We start from the raw sequence: 21,462 nt of genomic DNA on the forward strand, positions 1-21,462 counted from the left end.
CCCAAGCATGAGGTTCTTGGTCTCTCTATTGTTTGCAGGTGATATATATCACTTTGGAAATCTGCCTATCTCAGAACCCATATTGTCAGTCCAAAGAAGCAGGGGTACCCCCGATGGGCAGAGGGCTCCTGAGAGTAACTGCACCGTGGCCCTTTGTCCAGGGAAGGGAAAACAGCTGCCCTCTGTAAATGCACACACGCATACAGAAATATGTGTCTGAGCTCTCTTCCACACTCAGAGTTCAAGATGATATATATGTGGGCCAGGAGCAGTGGCTCACACCTGTAATCCTAGCACTCTGGGAGGCCAAGGCAGGCAGATTGTTCGAGGTCAGGAGTTCGAAACCAACCTGAGCAAGAGTGAGACTCCCTCTCTACTATAAATAGAAAAATTAATTGGCCAACTAATATATATAGAAAAAATTAGCTGGGCATGGTGGTGCATGCCTGTAGTCCCAGCTACTTGGGAGGCTGAGGCAGGAGGATCACTTGAGCCCAGGAGTTTGAGGTTGCTGTGAGCTAGGCTGACGCCACAGCACTCACTCTAGCCTGGGCAACAAAGCGAGACTCTGTCTCAAAAAAAAAAAAAAAAGATGATATATATGTGAAAAAAAGCTCAATTTGTGCATATATATATGAATATATATGAAAGAAAACTCAAGAAACAAATACTCTTTCTCAAAAATAACTAAAACTTTCAAACTTTTTCTCCAGAGTCCCCAGTTATCTGTTTGCCAGTGTTCTTATTCAGAACCACACATTTATCATACAGTTGTTACATGAACATATATTCATTCTGTTGCTTTAACTTATGAGTTAAAGCCCCAAAGGTTCTAACTTTAAGGTTATTAAACAAATTAATTACTGCATTCAAAAATGATTACTTTCTAGACGGGTGTGGTGGCATGTGCCTATAATCCCAGCTACTTAGGAGGCTGAGGCAGGATGATAGCTTGAGCCCTGGAGTTCGAGACCAGCTTGGGTAACATAGTGAGACCCTGTCTCAAAAAAATAAGCAAGCAAACAAACAAAATTATTACCTTCTGCCCCAAGAGATATGGAGCCAGTACTGGAAAGAGGATTGATCTCCCAACCCAGAGACAGATCATAGATTCTAATATAGCTAAGGAAGGACCATCAAGATGTCAGTCCCCAGTACAAAATAGAACTTACCATACTTTAAAATTAATAACTTAAAACTTGAACAGCTAGAGCACCAAGACTTTGCTCTGTCCCCAAATAAGTGCAATTGCACACTTAAGAAATCAGACACCTTTGCAAGAATTGTGGTGGATTTAGACTCTGTCCTGTGTCTCCAACCTGGTTTCGGGGACCAGGAGGGCAGCCCCTGGCACTGTCAAGCAGCATGCCAAAGTTAATAATTGGCCCTGCTGAGTACATGGCCGATCAGGCTGTTTTTGTGTGCCTGTTTTTCTATTTTACGTAAATTACCCTGAACACGTTTGCATCAACCTACTGGTGATGCACCTTTGATCAATAAATTTTAGACAAATGTAGTTTTTGAGTCCAAAGATCAGGGCTGGGTTGACCTGCAGACTGGATACAGGGTGTATAAAACAGGGGCAAGGCACAGGCTGATAGCAGAGCAATCACCACCAGGACTGAAATAAGTGCAAGGGCTCTGCCGACGACGGCTTCCTGAGGTGCCGGGGAAATGAGGATGGAGGAGGGAATGAACGCTCTCCATGACTTTGGGATCCAGTCAACGCGCTACCTGCAGGTGAATTACCAAGACTCCCAGGACTGGTTCATCTTGGTGTCTGTGATCGCAGACCTCAGGAATGCCTTCTATGTCCTCTTCCCCATCTGGTTCCATCTTCGAGAAGCCGTGGGCATCAAACTCCTCTGGGTAGCTGTGATTGGAGACTGGCTCAACCTTGTCTTTAAGTGGTAAGAACCCTCCAGGGAGGCAATCGGCAGGAAAAGTGACTGGCATTCCCTCTGGAAATGTCTGTCCATCAGAAGCTGCTTCCCCAGTGCCACTCGCGCTACTCGTGAAGCCACCGTCAAGCCAAAGTCAAGCCACCACTTGACTTTGGATCATCTGCATAAAGAGGGAGGGCAGAGAAAACCTGTCAGTGAGTTGAAAATACAGGAAAGCCTATTTCATATGGCTTGAAGGGGTGGACAGACGGTTGGATTTAGTGAAAAGTCTGAATTACAGGCTTTGAGCAAGGGGACAGTTTTATTACTTTGAAGCAGAATGAGAACGTAAGGATAGGTGCATGAAAGAAGAAAGAGGATGTATGAAGAAAGGAAATATAGATGATTCAAACACCTGCTGTGTGGGATAATGAAAAGTAACAAGGCTCCAGCCCTTGTTCTGCCACCTACCAACTACCTGTCCTTGGCAAGTCGTATCAACTCTCTGAGTTTCTGTTTTATGATCTATGATAATCATAGTTAACATTTATTGAACACTTAGTGTATGCCAGGCCATGTGCTAATTGCTTTCTTATGGGGAATTTACTACTATGTCACAGATAAAGAGACCAAAGCACTGAGTTAAATTAGACCAACATCGTTAGTAAACAGCAGAGTCAGGATTGAAGCCCAGGCAAGCTGGCGTCAGCGGCAATGCTCTTAAGAACTGTTATATCCAGTGCTGATTAACTGACTCTCTGGGTGGGGAGGAGGAACCTGAGTTTAGCACTTGCCAATTTCCGTTGTGTAAATATTCCCATTATGGCCACTTCCAAGATATAGATGGTTCTGGCTTGCAAAATTCCTGAGTTTTTAACAATTGAATCTTGTTAGCCACCTGACTCTAGCACGCTACTGGCTTGGCCTCTATTTTATCATCTAAAAACTGAAGGTGAAAAGCTGCCCTCTAAGACTTATCCCTAAAACTATCTATGTCTACCATCAGGCAATTCTTAAGATCTCTTCCAGCTCTAATTTCCTTTGGTCATAACAATAAATTTTTTTTTTTTTTGAGACAAAGTCTCGCTTGTTGCCCAGGCTAGAGTGAGTGCCGTGACGTCAGCCTAGCTCACAGCAACCTCAAACTCCTGGGCTCAAGCAATCCTTCTGCCTCAGCCTCAAAAGTAGCTGGGACTACAGGCATGGGCCACCATGCCCGGCTAATTTTATATATATATATTAGTTGGCCAATTAATTTCTTTCTATTTATAGTAGAGACGGGGTCTCCCTCTTGCTCAGGCTGGTTTCGAACTCCTGACCTCGAGCAATCCGCATGCCTCGGCCTCCCAGAGTGCTAGGATTACAGGCGTGAGCCACCATGCCCGGCCTTTTTTTTTTTTGAGACAGGGTCTCACTTTGTTGCCCAGGCTACAGTGAGTGCCATGGCGTCAGCCTAGCTCACAGCAACCTCAACCTCCTAGGCTCAAGCAATCCTGCTGCCTCAGCCTCCTGAGTAGCTGGGACTACAGGCATGTGCCACCATGCCTGGCTGATTTTTTCTACATATATTAGTTGGCCAATTAGTTTCTTTCTATTTATAGTAGAGACAGGGTCTCGCTCTTGCTCAGGTTGGTTTTGAACTCCTGACCTTGAGCAATCCGTCCGCCTCGGGCTCCCAGAGTGAATAAAAATATTTTAGAGTAGGGGAAAAATTGTTGTTAGTTTCTGGAGCCCAAGGCAGACTGATGAGATGCCTGAAACTTCTCTTGAACAAGCTACTAAATTTTATCTGTAATGTCCCCTTCAGCAGCATGCCCCTAAAAAATATAAATAAAGGGTTATTCCAAACATCTGATCTCGATTAAAAACCATGGATTCTCTCTGGGTTGGTGGATGTCAGAGGTAGTGGCTGTCCGTCATTTCTGTGAGAAATCACTCTTCCACCAGCACAGGGAAAAAGAGTCATCCTGACTGACATTTTGTTACTGAAAGCTTGGCACTTGTACCCGAGGCCACATCAGAAGAACAGGACAAGTGGCGGAGGAAAAGGAAAGAGAAGTTTATTAATTTGCTGGCAAATGAGGAAAACGACAGACTCCTGTCTTTAAGTTCCAATTTTCCTAACTATAGGCAGAAATAAAAGGGAGGGTTCTCAGCTTTAGGCTATTGTTGTTAAACTATAGCTGATGACACTCCCCTGCCCCTAACAACCACTGGTGTGAGGGAAGGATATAGATTTTAGTTCCCAAAAAGATCGGAGGAAATTTTAAAGAGACAGAAGGCCGGGCACGTGGCTCATGCCTGTAATCCTAGCACTCTGGGAGGCCGAGGAGGGTGGATCGCTCAAGGTCAGGAGTTCAAAATCAGCCTGAGCAAGAGCGAGATCCCGTCTCTACTACAAATAGAAAAAAATTAATTGGCCAACTAATATATATAGAAAAAATTACCCGGGCATGGTGGTGCATGCCTGTAGTCCCAGCTACTCGGGAGGCTGAGGCAGCAGGATCACTTGAGCCCAGAAGTTTGAGGTTGCTGTGAACTAGGCTGACGCCACGGCACTCACTCTAGCCTGGGCAACAAAGTGAGACTCTGTCTCAAAAAAAAAAAAAATAAGTAAATAAACAGGCAGAAAACATTTCTACCCTTTTTCAGGCAGTTCTCTCTATTACAATTTGACACCTGTTTCACAGTAAAAACATTTCTAGTCCTTTCAAAGGGGAAATGGTTTGTCTGAGATGGTCTGTTTCAAAGCAGGGAGGATACAGGGCAAGCGTCTAAAGCTGTCTACATCCTCACAGACAGCAGTTCTTGTGGGGACAGAGACCACGTCTCCTGCAAAGCTTGTCATTGGGGGGCTGAGGTGTCTTCTCTGATGTTAGAGAAAATCCAAGACTCACTGAGGCCCGAATAAAGAGAAGAGGGAGGCCGGGCGCGGTGGCTCACGCCTGTAATCCTAGCTCTCTGGGAAGCCGAGGCGGGCGGATTGCTCGAGGTCGGGAGTTCGAAACCAGCCTGAGCAAGAGCGAGACCCCGTCTCTACTATAAATAGAAAGAAACTAATTGGCCAACTAATATATATAGAAAAAATTAGCCGGGCATTGTGGCACATGCCTGTAGTCCCAGCTACTTGGGAGGCTGAGACAGAAGGATCGCTTGAGCCCAGGAGTTTGAGGTTGCTGTGAGCTAGGCTGACGCCACGGCACTCACTCTAGCCTGGGCAACAAAGCAAGACTCTGTCTCAAAAAAAAAAAAAAAAAAAAGAGAAGAGGGAACCTGTAGTATATGCAAATCCAAGTTGCAAACCGTAGTTCCATGTGCATTCTTCCAGGACAAATGTTTCTTGGGGTTTAAAAAAATGTCGCTGGGTGCTGTGGCTCAGGCCTGTAATCCTAACACTTGGGAGGCTGAGGCTGGAGGATTGCTTGAGGTCAGGAGTTGGAGACCAGTCTGAGCAAGAGCAAATTCCCATCTCTACATAAAACAGAAAAAAATTAGCTGGGTGTGGTGGCATGTGCCTGTAGTCCCAGCTACTCAGGAGGCTGAGGCAGGAGGATCGCTTGAGCCCAGGAGTTTGAGGTTGCAGTGAGCTATGATGATGCCTGGGCAATAGAGTGAGACCCTGTCTCAAACAAACAAACAAACAAACAAAAAGGTCACATTGCTGCCATTAATATGGATTTTACAATCTTGGGTTTATTTATTTATTTATGTTTGAATAGGTGATACATTCCAATGGTTCAAAATGCAAACATTTTATACGGATGTGTCATAAAAAGTCTCCCTCCCATGCTTCTCCCTGGTTACCCAGTTCTCCTTCCTGGAGGCAACATGTGGGTCTTCTCTTCAAGCTACTCTCTCTTCTCCAAGGTGTGGGGTTCAGGCAAAAGCATCCATTCAGTAACTCCAGACACTGGTTCTGTTTTTCCACAGGATTCTCTTTGGACAGCGCCCATACTGGTGGGTCTTGGACACCGACTACTACAGCAATACTTCCGTGCCGCTGATAAAGCAGTTCCCTGTCACCTGTGAGACTGGACCAGGTAAGAGTCCAGAGCTGGGGATGGCTCTTCAGAGTTGCCCTGAGCTGGGTCAAGGAGACCAGGCCTTTATGCCCCAATATAAACCAGTTACTGGGTGCAGGCTGCCCCTAGCGAGAGTGTAAACTTGAAGGTGGCTTTCTTCAGGCTAGGCCAATGCTCGAAGAAGGCCGAGAGCGGAGGGCCATTGGCCGTCACTCTCTCAACAGCAGCAAATAAGTTCTCCCATCCAGAAAGTGCTCTGGGTGGCACATCTCCTGACCCTCTGTCTCCCAGGGCAGAGGAATCGGGAATGGGAACAGGTTGCAATATTAAATAAAGTGGTCAGAGGGGGACTCACTGGGAAGGTGAGCTCTGAGTCAAGACTCGAAGGATGTGAGGGAGTCAGCCAGGAAGTTTCTGGCAGAAGAGCTGTCTGGCCAGAAAGGATTGCCATGCAAAGGCCTGGGGTGGGAGCATGCCTGGCACGTTTACAGAACAATGAGGCCACATGGCCGGAGAACAGTGAGCAAAGAGAGAGTAGAACAGAAGTGATGGAGGGCAGGTCAGTTTGCAACTGTGCACCCATTATGTTCATTCTTTGTGTAATCTCCAGACTGTGTATAGCTACAAGAGCAGGAACCTTCTCTGGTTTTGCTCACCATTGTATTCCCAGAGCCTTGCACAATGCTTGGCACATAATAGGACCTCAATAGATATTTGTTAAATAAACAAGTTATGGATAAGTGAGTGGATGGTAGGATGAATGGGTGGATGGATGGGTGGGTGGGTGGATGGATAGGTGGATGGATGGATGGATGGATGGATGGATGGATGGATGGACAGATGGCTGGGTGGCTGAGGGGATGATACCCCCAGCAGTCTCCCAGATGAACACCTTTTCACCTTTAGTCCATTCATCTCTTTCCTGACCTTTAGGGAGTCCCTCCGGCCATGCCATGGGTTCAGCAGGTGTCTACTATGTGATGGTCACGTCCACCCTCTCTATCTTTCGGGGAAAGAAAAAGCCGACTTACAGATTTCGGTAAGAACTCACGACTGGGGTAGGTGGTGAGGGCAGGAGGTGGCTGTGTTTGCAGCTGACACACCACTCGCTCTTCCTCACACTCTCAGCTCATTCCCACAGCTTGGGTTGGCACTGATTAGAGTTGTGGCATTGAGGGTGAACACCAGAGTCACAGGATATCGGGCTAGAAGGGACCCATGAGTGCAACCCCTTGTTTCACAGATAAAGAAACCAGGAGGCCTAACACCATAAACGGGCATCTAAATATCAGCTAGTGAGGTGGTGGCAGGGCTTAAATTAAAACCCATTTCTGTACCAATCATGGAGTCACCCCGTCCAGGTTAAAATGACCAGAGAAACATAGGACAGTCCTGCTACAGGGAATTTTGGGTGTGTAGCCAATAGGGAGGTTACAGTTGCTGTATGCAAGGGTTTGCCACTTGCTACAGACATTTTTGAGCTTTTGAGTGGGGGCTTCAATTTACAAAAATTCCACTGATGGCACCTAAGTTTGCCAGCATTCCTACTGGGTCTGCTTTCCTTGTGGGAGGATTGCACCTAGTTTGTCATGGTTGCCTCTTCCATTGCAGGTGTTTGAACATCATTTTGTGGTTGGGATTCTGGGCTGTGCAGCTGAACGTCTGTCTGTCGAGAATCTACCTTGCTGCTCACTTTCCCCATCAGGTCGTTGCTGGAGTCCTGTCAGGTATCTATGCTCCGACCCCCTCCTTCCCCCCCACCCCATTTCTCCCTAATCGAAACAAAATCCCAGTATTCTGGCCATGTTCTGTGTGTGAGCAATGCTGTTAGCCTTTCAGTGGGTTGAAAGTCAAGGGTGGATGATTCGAAATGATTGATTTCTATAGGAGTGCATGGATCTACACAACTAAATATGTAGAAAAGCTATATTACATCAGATTAACTCACCAAATTGAATTAGCTTAAAATCTCAGCTTTTAGGCCAGGTGCAGTGGCTCATGCATGTAATCCTAGCACTCTGGGAGGCCGAGGCAGGTGGATTACTTGAGGTCAGGAGTTCAAGACCAGCCTGAGCAAAAGTGACACCCATCTCTATTAAAAATAGAAAAATCAGCTAGTCATGGTGGCATGCGTATGTAGTCCTGGCTACTTGGAAGGTTGAGGCAGGAGGATCACTTGAGCCCAGGAGTGTGAGGTTGCTGTGAGCTAGGCTGATGCCAGGGCACTCTAGCCTGGGCAACAGAGCAAGATTCTGTCTCAAAAAAAAAGGAATAACTGTCTTCAAATGTGTGACTAAAGGATTACATTCACAATTTACTAACTTCTGTGGAAAGAACTGAGACCAATAGATGGTATTAGAGGAGGATGGATTTCAGCTCAGCATGAGGAAGAACTATTTAGCATTCAAATCCATTCAAAGATGAAATGGGCTGTTCTAGTGGGAGTGAGCTCTCCACACCTGGGGGTATTCAAGTAGAGACAGGAGGACCCCTGACAGGAAACTTGCGTACAGTGGGAGGATGTATGTGACAAGACACTGCCATCTGAAAGAGTAGGCTGAGAACAGGCTGGAATAACCAGGTGACCCTCCAATCTGGTGTCTCGTGATTGAATTCTACAATGGCAGACAGATGGCATGTCACCCACTGCTGCAAATCCACCTCTGCTGAAGGTCCAGAATCTTCCCTGTCTCTCACAGTCATTCTTTCTTCCGCCCAGGCATTGCCGTGGCTGAGACTTTCCGCCACATCCAGGGCATCTACAACGCCAGCCTCAAGAAATATTTTTTCATCACCTTCTTCCTGTTCAGCTTTGCCATTGGCTTTTACCTGCTGCTAAAGGGGCTGGGTGTAGACCTCCTGTGGACTCTGGAAAAGGCCAAGAGGTGGTGCGAGCGGCCAGAATGGATCCACATTGACACCACGCCCTTTGCCAGCCTCCTCAAGAACCTGGGGACCCTCTTTGGCCTGGGGCTGGCGCTCAACTCTAGCATGTACCGGGAGAGCTGCAAGGGCAAACTCAGCAAGTGGCTCCCATTCCGCCTCAGCTGCATCGTGGTCTCCCTCGTCCTCCTGCACCTCTTTGACTCTTTAAAACCCCCGTCCCAAATCGAGCTGATCTTCTACGTCCTGTCCTTCTGCAAGAGTGCGGCAGTGCCCCTGGCATCCGTCAGTGTCATCCCCTACTGCCTCTCCCGGGTCCTGGGCCAGCCACACAAGAAGTCTTTGTAAGGGAAGTGGAGTCTTCACTATTTGAAGTCCATGACTCTGCCGGGGTTGAGGGGGACCAGGTCTTCTGCCAGCCCATTTTGAGGCCAGAGGTACTAACGTCAGCTCAGGAGACCCCCGTTCTACAATCCTAATCACATGGGGTGATGTTTTTGAAAAGCCAACGCACTATTTGAGAAAGCCTTGACTGTTAGAAGTGGGGTCATTCTGGATTTTTCCCTGAAGAGTTACTTGTTCTTCTGCCAGGTATACCAAACAAAGACTTCCAGGTAGGGCCAGCTCACAAGCTCAGGCCAGAGATCCCAAATGAGAATTTCCTACTTGTGCTCATCGTTACCAAGAAAAGGAGAGAGAAGCAGTGGATTTGATAGGGAAAGAAGGATGGTTGAAGGTGGAGTTTTTACTATGTTGTATATGATGCAGACTATGTGCCAAGCAATGTCTAAACAGCTTCAATTATATGCTAAGGCACTCTCAATCATGGGGGACCAACCTAAAGTATAATTAATAAGTGGTTAATGGGGTAATTCTGCGTCTCATATTTTTCTACTATACATGCATGTGTATAATACATTCATCATTGTGTTTACTTGGATTTCTGAATGGCTGCAGTGACCTACACATAGTACCAGGTCAGACTATTCAGGCATAGTGGACTTCTCCTCTATCACATTACATCTTCCTCCTTATAAGCCCAGCTCTGCTTTCTCTGCTTTCCCCAGAATTTTCCACTGGCTCCATATCTGCCTTGCTAGATTTTCAGATGGCTAACAGGCAACCCTGTGGGGATGCTTTTTGTATGTTGCAGTTAAACTTCGAAATCTTGGACAAAATAGCAAGGCAAGGGCCAGGTTTCCTCTCTCCAGAAGGTCACTCCAATGTTACTTTTGATTCCTGGAGGGTAAATATGACTCCTTTCTCTATCCCAAGCCAACCCAGGCACATTCTTAGAGGAAAAGCCAATTCCTCCTTGCCTATTCTCCAATCTCAGCTGATTTGCAGAATATGTCCTTAAAAAAAAAAAGCTGAAGACTATTTATTTGAAAGTCCTGTGTTTCCTACTAATTATATAGTACACCATATATTATCATTCACATCAACCATCCTGCTCATAACATCTTTGAAAAGAAAAATATATATGTGCAGTATTTTATTAAAACATTTTATTTAAGAATGAAGTCTTGTTGATTACTATATTTTAGATGCAGTGTGATCTGACGGTTCTAATTCTGGCCCAGCTAAATTTCTAGCTCTTTCTCTGTTTCCTTAAACAAATAATTTGGTATTTGGTTTTTTTTTTTTTTTTTTGAGACAGGGTTTTGCTCTGTTTTCCAAGCTGGAGTGCAGTGGTGTCATCATAGCTCACTGCAGCCTCAAACTCCTGGGCTCAAGCAATTCTTCCTACCTCAGCCTCTTGAGTAGCTGGGACTACAGACATGAGCCACCTCGCCCAGCTAATATTTCTATTTTTTGTAGAGATGGGGTCTTGCTCTTGCTCAGGCTGGTCTTGAACTTCTGGCCTCAAACAATCCTCCCAAAGTGGTAGGCATGAGCCACTGAGGCCAGCCCCTGCATTCTCCCTTTAGAGAAGGAAAATGCTGTGTCTCAAGTTCACCTGAACTTCTATAAGGCATAGGGACTTTTATGAGCACGGGTAGAGTTGAGCATATCAACATAGGCACAGTATCAGCACAGAATCAGAAAGACCCAGAGTTGGCCAAGACTGAACATGAATTACCAGAGCACAGGTCAGCATAAATTGCTCTGTAGTCTCAAATTGCAAGTTGAGGGCAGACAGGCAGGGTCATTACCAAACTAAGCGATTGTGGAATGCAAACTGTAGTGGCAGAACTGGGTGGATTCTGGAACCGACCTTTTGGGTTATAGTTAAAGAAAGTCTAAACAGGGAAAATCAGACCACCAAGGCATGCCCAAGGAAGCTATTGCAGGCTTCTCTGCTAAGTGATTTATTTCATCCTGAGTGCAGGGTCCCTCCTCTAAAGGCCTCAACTCCCCACCATAACCCTGGACGTCCTGGGGGTGAGATCTGCACATTCACTCCAGCTCTTTGGAATGTGTATGTTTAGGGAAGGTTGAGTCATCCTACTGGATTTGGGTTCTTGGAGGGGGAAGGACTAGGCCCCTCACAGACTCTAATAGCCCTACCCAGAGAGAAAGGAAATGGCCTTGATCTGTCTGAATCCCGCTGCTTAGGCATGGCCCCATCCTTGAAGATCCACTTGCTCTCAGGGACCAAGTCCAGGATCCTTGCCAGAGGAGTCCCGCAGAAAGTAAATAGAGCCCCCACCACCACCACCACCTGTCAGTTTACAAGGTTGATAAGGACACAGAAGAACAGATAAAGTTTATTGAGCGCTTACTATACACCAGACTCTGTTCTATGCACCTTATTTACACAATTAGCTCAATTCTCCCAACATCTCTGTGAGATGGTTACTATCATTTCTCTTCATATCATATATGAATAGGCATTGAGGGGTCAGGCACCTGGTCTAGAATGCGGGGGCCAGTTTAAGAATCAGGCAGTCTGACCCCAGAGGCCCTGCTCTACCCCATCTCACCCCGGACCCCACAGACACTGGCAAGACTGCCAGCTGGTTCAAACCACCCTTCAAGTACCAGGTAGAACTCTCCATTCAGACCAGAGAGGATTTGATTTATTTTCACTTAAAGCCATTATAAAATTTAGAGCAATCCTCTCAATAAGATAGCACTAGTTTCTAAGTATATTTCAACAGTAATTTCATAAAATAACTATTAGAACAGGCATCACCATGCTAGTTTGACATCAGTGTCTACAGCAACCTTAGAACTTTGTTGTTTTCTTTCAAGAAAGAGTTTAAAAGTCATGTTTAGACTATCTGAGTCAGAGAGTAAGTAACTTGATATTTCTAGAATTGAAACAGAGTGAGAAGATAGAATTACCACAGAGAACTTTGGGTATAGATCCATATACAAGGATAGAAAGAAAGAGACACTGTGGAGGATGGTTTAGATCAGAAACTCCACAAATATGGAGTTGATACCTTTCATGGGGACAGGCTAAATCCAGAATTGGACACCCCTAAAGGCTTAGAATTTGCAATGGGTAAAGCAGATCAGAGTGTCAGCTCATGATCGATTTGTAATATGGCCTATTTATTAGAACATTTGGATCACTGATCTGTTCCCCAAGTTACAGATTTATGTCTGCTTTAGAAATGGCTTGTAGATCCTCAGGCTGGAAGCAAGTGTAAGTGACCAATGACAGTTTTAAAGCAAGGTTCATGTCATAGTATAATTCGATAGAGTATGCTAACAGCCTATCCATTTTCAGGTGGTTAAGTTTGAGGATGATACACACACAGACACACACGCACACATACTATGCAATTGTATTATTGCCCAAGGAAAAGGGACCCATTAAGAAAGTCCATACAAAAAAAAAAATTCCATGGAGAAATGCCAGCTTACAAAAAAAAAAAAAAAAAAAAAAAAAGAAAGTCCAACTTCTGCTGCCTAGGCCAATGCAGCACCGCACACAGCCAAAGGCTCGGAGTTTTTTCTTCTGTTTGTTAACAAAATTGTAACAGATTAACAGCTTTAAAAAAAAATTATAACAGCTTGATAGAAATACAATTCACATACCATATAATTCACTCATTTAAAGTGTACTATTCAGGCCAGGCACGGTGGCTCATGCTGTAATCCTAGCACTCTGGGAGGCCCAGACGGGTGGATTGCTCAAGGTCGGGAGTTCAAAACCAACCTGAGCAAGAGCAAGACCCTAGCCTGGGCAACAAAGTGAGACTCTGTCTCAAAAACAAAAATAAATAAATAAAGTGTACTATTCAATAGTTTTTAGTATATTCACAGAGTTGTATAACTATCACCAGGAATCAATTTTAGAACATTTTTTGTTGCTCCGTAAAGAAACCCCATGCTGGCCAGGCGCGGTGGCTCACGCCTATAATCCTAGCACTCTGGGAGGCCCAGGCGGGTGGATTGCTCAAGGTCAGGAGTTCGAAACCAACCTGAGCAAGAGCAAGACCCTATCTCTACTATAAATAGAAAGAAATTAATTAGCCAACTAATATATATAGAAAAAATTAGCCAGGCATGGTGGCACATGCTTGTAGTCCCAGCTACTCGGGAGGCTGAGGCAGAAGGATCACTTGAGCCCAGGAGTTGGAGGTTGCTGTGAACTAGGCTGATGCCATGGTACTCGCTCTAGCCTGGGCAACAAAGCGAGACTCTGTCTCAAAAAAAAAAAAAAGAAAGAAAGAAACCCATGCCTATTAGAAATCATTCCCATTTCATGCCAACCCACTCAGCCCCAGACAACCACTAATCTGTTTTCTATCTCATAGATTTGCCTATTGTGGGCATTTCATATGGCTGGAATCATATATGACGTGGTCTTTTGTGTCTGGCTTCTTGCACTGAGCAGGATGTTTTCAAGGTTTATCAGTGTTATAATGTGTATTGGTATTTTTTCTTTTTTTTTAATTTTAGCGTATTATGGAGATACAAGTGTTAAGGTTACATATATTGCCCATGCCCCCCTACCCCCTCAAGTAAGAGCTTCAAGCATGTCCATCCCCAGTATTTTTTCTTTTAATGGACAAATAATATTCCATTGTATAGATATACCACATTTTGCTTATTTGTTTATCAGTTAATGGATAATTGGATTGTTTCCACTTATTTATTTATTTATTTTGGAGACAGGGTCTTGCTCTGTTGCCCAGGCTGGAGTGCAGTGGTGCAATCACAGCTCACTACAACCTTCAACTCCTGTCTCAGCTTCCTAAGTAGCCAGGACTACAGGCATGCGCCACCATGCCCGGCTAATTTTTTTTTTTTTTACTTTTTGTAGAGATGTGGTCTCACTATGTTGCCCAGGTTGGTCCTGAACTCCTGGCCTCAAGTAATCCTCCTGCCTCGTCCTCCCAAAGTGCTGGGATTACAGGCATGAGCCACTTTTTGGCTATTATAAATAATACTGCTATGAACATTTGTGTACAAGTTTTTGTGTGGATGTATGTTTCATTTCTCTTGGGTATATTCCTAGGAGTGGAATTTCTGGGTCACATGGTAATTCTATATTTAACCTTTAAGAAACCGTAAAACTGTTTTCCCAAAAGATTAGGAAGGAAACATTTTATAGTGTTTTTGCTTTTGCCATCTCTTTCGATTTCCTAAGATCATATCCTTTATCATAGCTTTGTCTACTTCCATGCTTTGGAAGAGTTTTAAAGCAAGATTGATCAGGTGGTCAGAATTTTACACGATGAAATTTTAGTGAGCTCTTCCCACTTTCAGGGACGATGCCTATGTTGTTCCACTGTGTGTTCTAAGAGCATTTCATTGGAAGACATGTGTGGATATCTGAAGTTCCAGTCCTAATCAATTGACTGGTTGTTTGTAACCTGTCAAAATTTGCTGACTTGTTTTCTGAAAATCATTCCTTTAGCTACTGAATTATTAATAGTGATTGATTTTGCTCTGTAGTAATTGCTGAACTAGACTTTCAGACCTGTATGTGTAAATAAAATAGGACAGTATCATTTGTGTCCAAGAGTTTTTCATGAGCCCTCAAGAGTGGAAAACACTCTGGCCAAGTGGCCTTCTGGTGATGTAGTTAAGGAAAGAATTGCCTGGAAATGTTATAAAGAAGCACTCAACAAGAGTCACTTCCAGGCCGGGCACGGTAGCTCATGCCTGTAATGCTAGCACTCTGGGAGGCCGGAGCAGGTGGATTGTGTGAGCCCAGGAGTTCGAGACCAGCCTGAGCAAGAGGGAGACCCCATCTCTACTAAAAATACAAAGAAATTACTTGGACAGCTAAAAACATATAGAAAAAATTATCTGGGCATAGTGGCACATGCCTGTAGTCCCAGCTACCTGGGAGGCTGAGGCAGAAGGATCACTTGAGCCCAGGAGTTTGAGGTTGATGTGAGCTAGGCCGCACGGCACTGTAGCCTGGGCAACAGAGCCAGACACTGTCTCAAAAAAAAAAAAGAGTCACTTCCATCAGAGAACCAAGACTCTAATTCATCTGAAGGGAAAACTAGTGATTGTACAGTCCGGTGATGGGTGACCCCAAATCTAATTTCAAGGTGAAAGATTAAAAAGCTATATCTAGGCTGCTCTTCTTAATAAAAAGAAAAAAGGCCAGGTGTGGTGGCTTATGCCTGTAATCCTAGCACTCTGGGAGGCTGAGGCGGGAAGATCGCTTGAGCTCAGGAGTTCGAGATCAGCCTGAGCAAGAGTGAGACCCTGTCTCTACTAAAAATAGAAAAAAATTAGCCGGGCATGGTGGTGCATGCCTGTAGTCCCAGCTACCCAGGAGGCTGAGGCAGGAGGATTGCTTGAGCCCAGGAGTTTGAGGTTGCTATGAGATAGGCTGATGCCACAGCACTCTAGCCCGGGCAACAGAGTGTGACTCTGCCTCAAAAATAAATAAATAAATAAAAAGAAAAAGAAAAAAGTCTATAAATATTTTATTTTCCTTAGTTGGCCTTTATTCCCCACCAAAAAAGTTGCTCACTATTAATTCTATTCAAAAAATTATTTTCATTTCATGGATACTGAAATTAAGGCCAAGAGATATAAAATGGCTCACCTAAGTCACAAAAGTAACCTGTCCACAGGTCTCCTGATTCTTAGCAGAGAGCAGTCTCCTGCATATATTCGGGCTGCAGACCCAACACGCAGCTGTTGGAACAGAAGTAAAGACATATGTAAACGATAGAGCCAGTATGTGAACCAGACCAGGGTCTGTTAGCCAAATTAAAGCCACAGCTAGAATAACTGTAGGTTCGAGGTGGCCTTCTCCTAATTATGGTATGAGCTTCTCTCTTCCTTCTTTAATCTTCTTAAGTGTAGGGCAAAAGTGTAACTAACTTTGGCAGGGAACAGCTTAGTGTTTCTGTGGGGTTTGGGGTTGTTTTTGTTTCTGCCCCATCACAGAACTAGGAATCTCACTCCTTTATTATGTGCATTCTTTTCTCTCCAGAGACAAAAAGAATGAAAATTGAATTCCTTTCTCTCTTTTGCAAACTGTTTGGGGACTCCTTGACTGAGGCATGCCATCATTTGAGGGCATAAATTTCATCTTTTCATCTCTATCTTTTTTGCTCTACGCTCATTCACCCCAGCCAGCTGCCAACACTTCCACTCCTCCCTACTTGATCCACCTGGTTGTGAACCCCAGTGAGCCTTTTGAGATGGTAATTGGCTTATTGACTTGATAAGCCAGTCCCCATTCCAGTCCATTGCCAGTCCATTTTTGCCCCACATGTGATTGCAATGGAATGACAGTGGCATCATCTCTACTTACTGACTGTTGTGTAACCACCACGGACAGCCCTGCCCCAAAGCCTCCAAAAGGCTGCTTGGTTCAGGAACACTCCTGGACACCTTGGGGCTTACTGAAGCAATCACGTGACTGGCACCTGCTTAATGTGTGGCTGCCGGGTGAGGAAAATAAAGTGATGCATTTGGAAAATGAAACCAGTGTGTTAGATTCAGGAAGAAGTGATATTTGAGTTCTCTGCAGGGGACAGAAAATGAAACGCCATCACTCTCTTTGGATCGTTTTTCTTTTCTTGTAAAGAAAAACAAATCCTACCCCGAGCTTAACTCTCTTGTCCCCTTTCTTTTAGAACCAGTTTCATTAAAGTTGCCCTCCTAGGCATCTATCAATCTGTCCAGGAAATAGACTGGATCTCTATTGAATGGCCTGTGTGTGCGTCTTCTCCTGAGTTTTCCCCAATCAGATTGGTGACTCCTAAAATTCAGAGGCAGGAAGTCCTCACTGCTGGTAGTAACACAGTGGTGCATTATTATTCTACCCAAACTTGGCATGGCCTTTTTACATTTCTATCAAAAATCTCATTGTCGGATGCCTTATTTGCATATACTTTAACAGTACTGAGCAAAGATTTTCTGGAACTATAGTGATGGTAACAAAAGGTGAGAACTACTTCACCCACCTGTTTTGAAATCCATTTGATTTGCCACCCTAGATGTCTGCTCAAGGATGGGATCTGAAGCTGACTTCGATTCTTTTAGTTGAAAGGTCTCTTAAAAGCCATCTAGCCCACCCGACTCAGTTCTGTCTGGGGGGGGGAACCCCAGGGAGGCCAAAGGGATTTTGTCTACCCCTCTCTAGAAAAGGTGAGCAGGAACCCCCCCCACACACACACACACACCATTCCCCCTTCCTGGCAGGTGACAGTGCTCTCCTCTCTGAGGCCATCTCAGAAGGTAAATGGCGATTTGGCTTGTCTGGTCAACATATTGATAGAATTTCTTTTTAGTTTGATGGAGATCATATTAGTTTTAATTTGAGGGAGAAGAATCTTATTTTAAAACTCTTTTGGCTGGGCAGAATGGCTCATGTCTGTAATTCTAGCACTCTGGGAGGCTGAGATAGGAGGAGTTCAAGACCAGCTTGAGCAAGAGTGAGACCTCATCTCTACTAAAAATAGAAAAAATTAGCCAAGCAACTAAAAACAAAAACAAAAAATTTGGTGGGCATGGTGGCATACACCTGTAGTCCTAGCTACTCGGGAGGCTGAGGCAGGAGGATCGCTTGAGCCCAGGAATTTGAGGTTGCTGTGAGCTAGGCTGACATCACGGCACTCTAGTCCCCGCAACAGAGTGAGACTCTGTCTCAAAAAATAAATAAATAAACAAAACTCTTTTATGTGAATTACCATCTTGTTTCTTTAAACTTTGAAACAATGGTTTAGACTACCAGAGAAGACATCGTAGCAACCCAGAATTCCTGGGAACATAGTCATGACTGTGAAGGAGAACGTGGGATCTTTTCTTAAAATTCCCAATATGAGCACACTTTCTGGTTCCGAAGTCCAAGTGCTGGATTTTTTTTTTTATTTCGGCATATTATGGGGGTACAGATTTTAAGGTTTCAATAAATGCCCATTTCCCCCCTCCCCCCAAAAGTCTGAGTCTCCATCATGACCATCCCCCAGATGGTGCACATCTCACTCATTATGTATGTATATACCCGCCCCCCCGCCCCCCTCCCACCTGCCCAATACCCTATTACTGTAGTACCTATGTGTCCACTTAGGCAAGTGCTGAAGTTTTTAAACAATATCTTAAAAATATTTTTTATCACCAACTTTTCTTTGAAAGTGTTCCTTTGTTACTTAGTTACTCGTTTTCCTAGGTTTGACCTATTGAGTATTCTATGAGATGACATAGATGATTTTTTTGAAAGCCGATTCTCATGAATTCGAGTAGGTGAGTTCATGTTTGTTTTACTTACTGAAGTACCTGGCACAAAAGTCACCAAAACCTAGGGCAGGCTGGGCACGGTGGCTCACGCCTGTAATCCTAGCTCTCTGGGAGGCCGAGGCGGGCAGATCGTTTGATCTCAGGAGTCCAAAACCAACCTGAGCAAGAGCGAGACCCTGTCTCTACTATAAATAGAAAGAAATTAATTGGCCAACTAATATATATAGAAAAAATTAGCCGGGCATGGTGGTGCATGCCTGTAGTCCCAGCTACTCAGGAGGCTGAGGCAGGAGGATTGCTTGAGCCCAGGAGTTTGAGGTTGCTGTGAACTAGGCTGATGCCACGGCACTCACTCTAGCCTGGGCAACAAAACAAGACTCTGTCTCAAAAAAAAAAAAAACCTAGGGCAGAAGTTTTGTATAAATGCTCATGAGTTTGTATTGCGAATATAATTGTTGAACCGCTTATAATTTGTGCAATACCGTATGTGTTTAGAGAGTAAGTTATCAATTAAAAAGTGGCCTCTGTGCTTATAAAAAAAAAAGAAAAATAAAGGATTCTCTTCGTAGAGGAGAGTCTCACACTATTGTTCAAGTACTATTATTTCCACAAAAATATCTAATAAACCAGAGGTTTTCAGGTGACACGTGCATGCCAGGCAATGTTTGGCAGTGTCTGGGGACATTTTTGGTTGCACAACTAAAGAGGGTGCCACTGGCATCTAGTGAGCCGGGGATTTGCCTAAATGTCCTATAATGCACAGCCCCCCACAACAAAGAATTATCTGGGCCCGGTGCAGTGGCTCATGCCTATAATTGTAGCACTCTGGGAGGCTGAGGCGGGTGGATTGTGTGAGCCCCGGAGTTCAAGACCAGCCTGAGCAAGAGTGAGACCCCCGTCTCTACTAAAAATAGAAAGAAATTAATTGGCCAACTAATATATATATAAAAAAATTAGCCGGGCATGGTGGCGCATGCCTGTAGTCCCAGCTACTTGGGAGGCTGAGGCAGGAGGATCACTTGAGCCCAGGAGTTTGAGGTTGCTGTGAGCTAGGCTGACGCCATGGCACTCTAGCCTGGGCAACAGAGCCAGACACTGTCTCAAAAAATAATAATTATTATTATTATCTGACCCCAAATGTTGATAGTGCCAGGGTTGAGAAACCTTATAATAAATCAATGAGAAGAGGTGACTTAATCACTATTGACCTGAAATCATTTTCTTCCAGAAGCTATTTCTGAACTCAGCCTTAGAACACCACTTATGTTTGAATACTTCTGTGAAGTTGTTTGTGAATAGTAACTGAAGAGTCAGTGTTACCTTTCTGTAAATGTTTCTTTGGCATCTCCAATTTATTTGGCTTCTGAAATCTAATTTTCTCATCTTTCCCCATTGAAAAACTAGGTTCCTGCCACTCAGCTGGTTGTTGGTAAGCCCTTAGCAATGTCTGGACATTGGTCTGCCAGGAGACAGTGAGCTGGTTCCAAATGGGTTTTAATACACAGCATGTCTTCTCAGCAGCTCTCCCGTCTTTGGAGTCCCTAGATTCTAGAACAAAGAGTTCTGATGCTAGAGTTCATATTTTCCCATGCCTAGGGACATAACTATGAAGACTTTTTGCTGCCAAGCAAAAATCTATTGGTTGATTTATAATATATATCAGTATACAATTGATATCTACTTTATGTGCTCAAATAGCTGTTTTAGGCTCAAGATGGTCAGACCTGAAACAGACTGCAGTAGATATTGCAATTCACAAGCAACACCACAGAAAAAGTATCCAGACCCAACTCTAAACTGTTTTCCTTTCCTCAAGATTCAATTCTAAACTTTTTTGCACAACACATTTTATAATACATAGTTGTAACCTTTCCATTTAGTGTTTGTCACTTAAAATAATCTAATCTACACATTCCCTAGGGTCAGCAGAAGCTACATTCCTGTCATTTAAAATCATTTATTGGCGTTTCCTTATGTCACTATACCATACTTTGCTGAACGATTCCCTTATTTGGCATTTGGATTATTTCCAATGCTTCACTCTTATAAATAGCAGCACATGAACATCTTTGCACAAATTACATTTTTTCCCTTTTGGGTTATTTCCTTGGGGTATATTCCTAAAACTGGTATTACCGGGTCAAAGGTTTGAAAAGTTTCATAGTTCTTATTACTCATTGCCAGAATGTTCCCCAGGCAGACTGTGGTAGATTTGAACATTTCAAATGTTTAAGCAGGTTTCCCATGATATAAAATAATATTAACTCTCATCTTTTCTTATTCTTCCATGATCTTTATGGCAGAGGGAGTTGCAAAATTTCAAAACAAAATAAAAATAAAACAAAAATAAAGATGGAGAAGCACTCTTTCTATAGCCAGAGATGAGCTCGTTGGGGCTAACTTAATTGTAATGTCAGCTCATAAGGATCTGAGACTGAAATAGTTTTAGGGAGAACTTAAAGCCTGCAAGTAATCAGGAAAACTCCTTAAGGAGGCTGGAGAGGGAGGTGGAAAATACTAAGAAAGGATGTGCTCTCTTTGCATTGCTACCTTTAGGAGTATGTCATCAGCAGACAGAGAAAAACTTTTTCTGTGTCTTTGAGATTCACCATCTGTAGGTGACTTCTAAGGATTGTGAATGCTTGCAGACCTTGGTCTCCTCGGTTTAAGAACCAAGGATTAAACAAAACGAAACAAAACACGGAATCCACCTTCCCATCTTGTTCCTCCTGAAGGAAATTAGGCATCAAGCTAATGATGATAATGGATGACCAACATGCACTCAGTACTTACTAAGTACCTGTCACTTTTCGCAGGGTTTTCCACATAGAATTCATTTCATCCCCCCTCCCCTACAACCAGTGTTAGCCCCACTTTATAGGTGAGGAAACGGAGGATCAGAAAGCCAAGAAACTTACTCAAGCCCACAGAGCTAGTAAATGCTTGAGCCAGATTCAGACCCAGGCAATCTGTTGCCAAACTGATGCCCTGACCACTGCACCATACTGCCTTGGGTGCTGCAGTAGGAAAATGGCTCGTACACGGCAAAATGATGC

At 44.1% G+C, this 21,462-nt stretch overlaps 1 protein-coding gene across 2 annotated transcripts; it reads left to right on the forward strand.

The window, feature by feature from the left end:
• The first annotated feature begins 1,569 nt into the window (after positions 1-1,569).
• Positions 1,570-10,307, forward strand: G6PC1 (glucose-6-phosphatase catalytic subunit 1). Of its 2 annotated transcripts, none has more exons than XM_012743277.3 (5): positions 1,570-1,910; positions 5,814-5,923; positions 6,839-6,944; positions 7,517-7,632; positions 8,625-10,307. In XM_012743277.3, exons 1-5 carry the CDS (start codon positions 1,675-1,677, stop codon positions 9,134-9,136), a joined length of 1,080 nt encoding a protein of 359 aa, XP_012598731.1. In that variant the 5' UTR covers positions 1,570-1,674; the 3' UTR covers positions 9,137-10,307. The 2 variants fall into 2 exon arrangements, with proteins under 2 accessions (XP_012598731.1, XP_012598732.1); XM_012743278.3 differs by having other exon boundaries at positions 1,589-1,740.
• Positions 10,308-21,462: the final 11,155 nt, after the last annotated feature.

Source organism: Microcebus murinus, chromosome 18 (assembly GCF_040939455.1).
Source record: "Microcebus murinus isolate Inina chromosome 18, M.murinus_Inina_mat1.0, whole genome shotgun sequence".
NCBI classification, from domain to species: domain Eukaryota; kingdom Metazoa; phylum Chordata; class Mammalia; order Primates; family Cheirogaleidae; genus Microcebus; species Microcebus murinus.

What these genes read in the sequence shown, in the direction of transcription:
- G6PC1 (XM_012743277.3), top strand. Translation starts at nt 1,675, where the DNA reads ATGAGGATGGAGGAGGGAATGAACGCTCTCCATGACTTTGGGATCCAG. An exon ending in CTCAACCTTGTCTTTAAGTG is followed by an intron (nt 1,911 to 5,813) that starts GTAAGAACCCTC and finishes GTTTTTCCACAG; the next exon opens with GATTCTCTTTGGACAGCGCC. An exon ending in CGTTGCTGGAGTCCTGTCAG is followed by an intron (nt 7,633 to 8,624) that starts GTATCTATGCTC and finishes TCTTCCGCCCAG; the next exon opens with GCATTGCCGTGGCTGAGACT.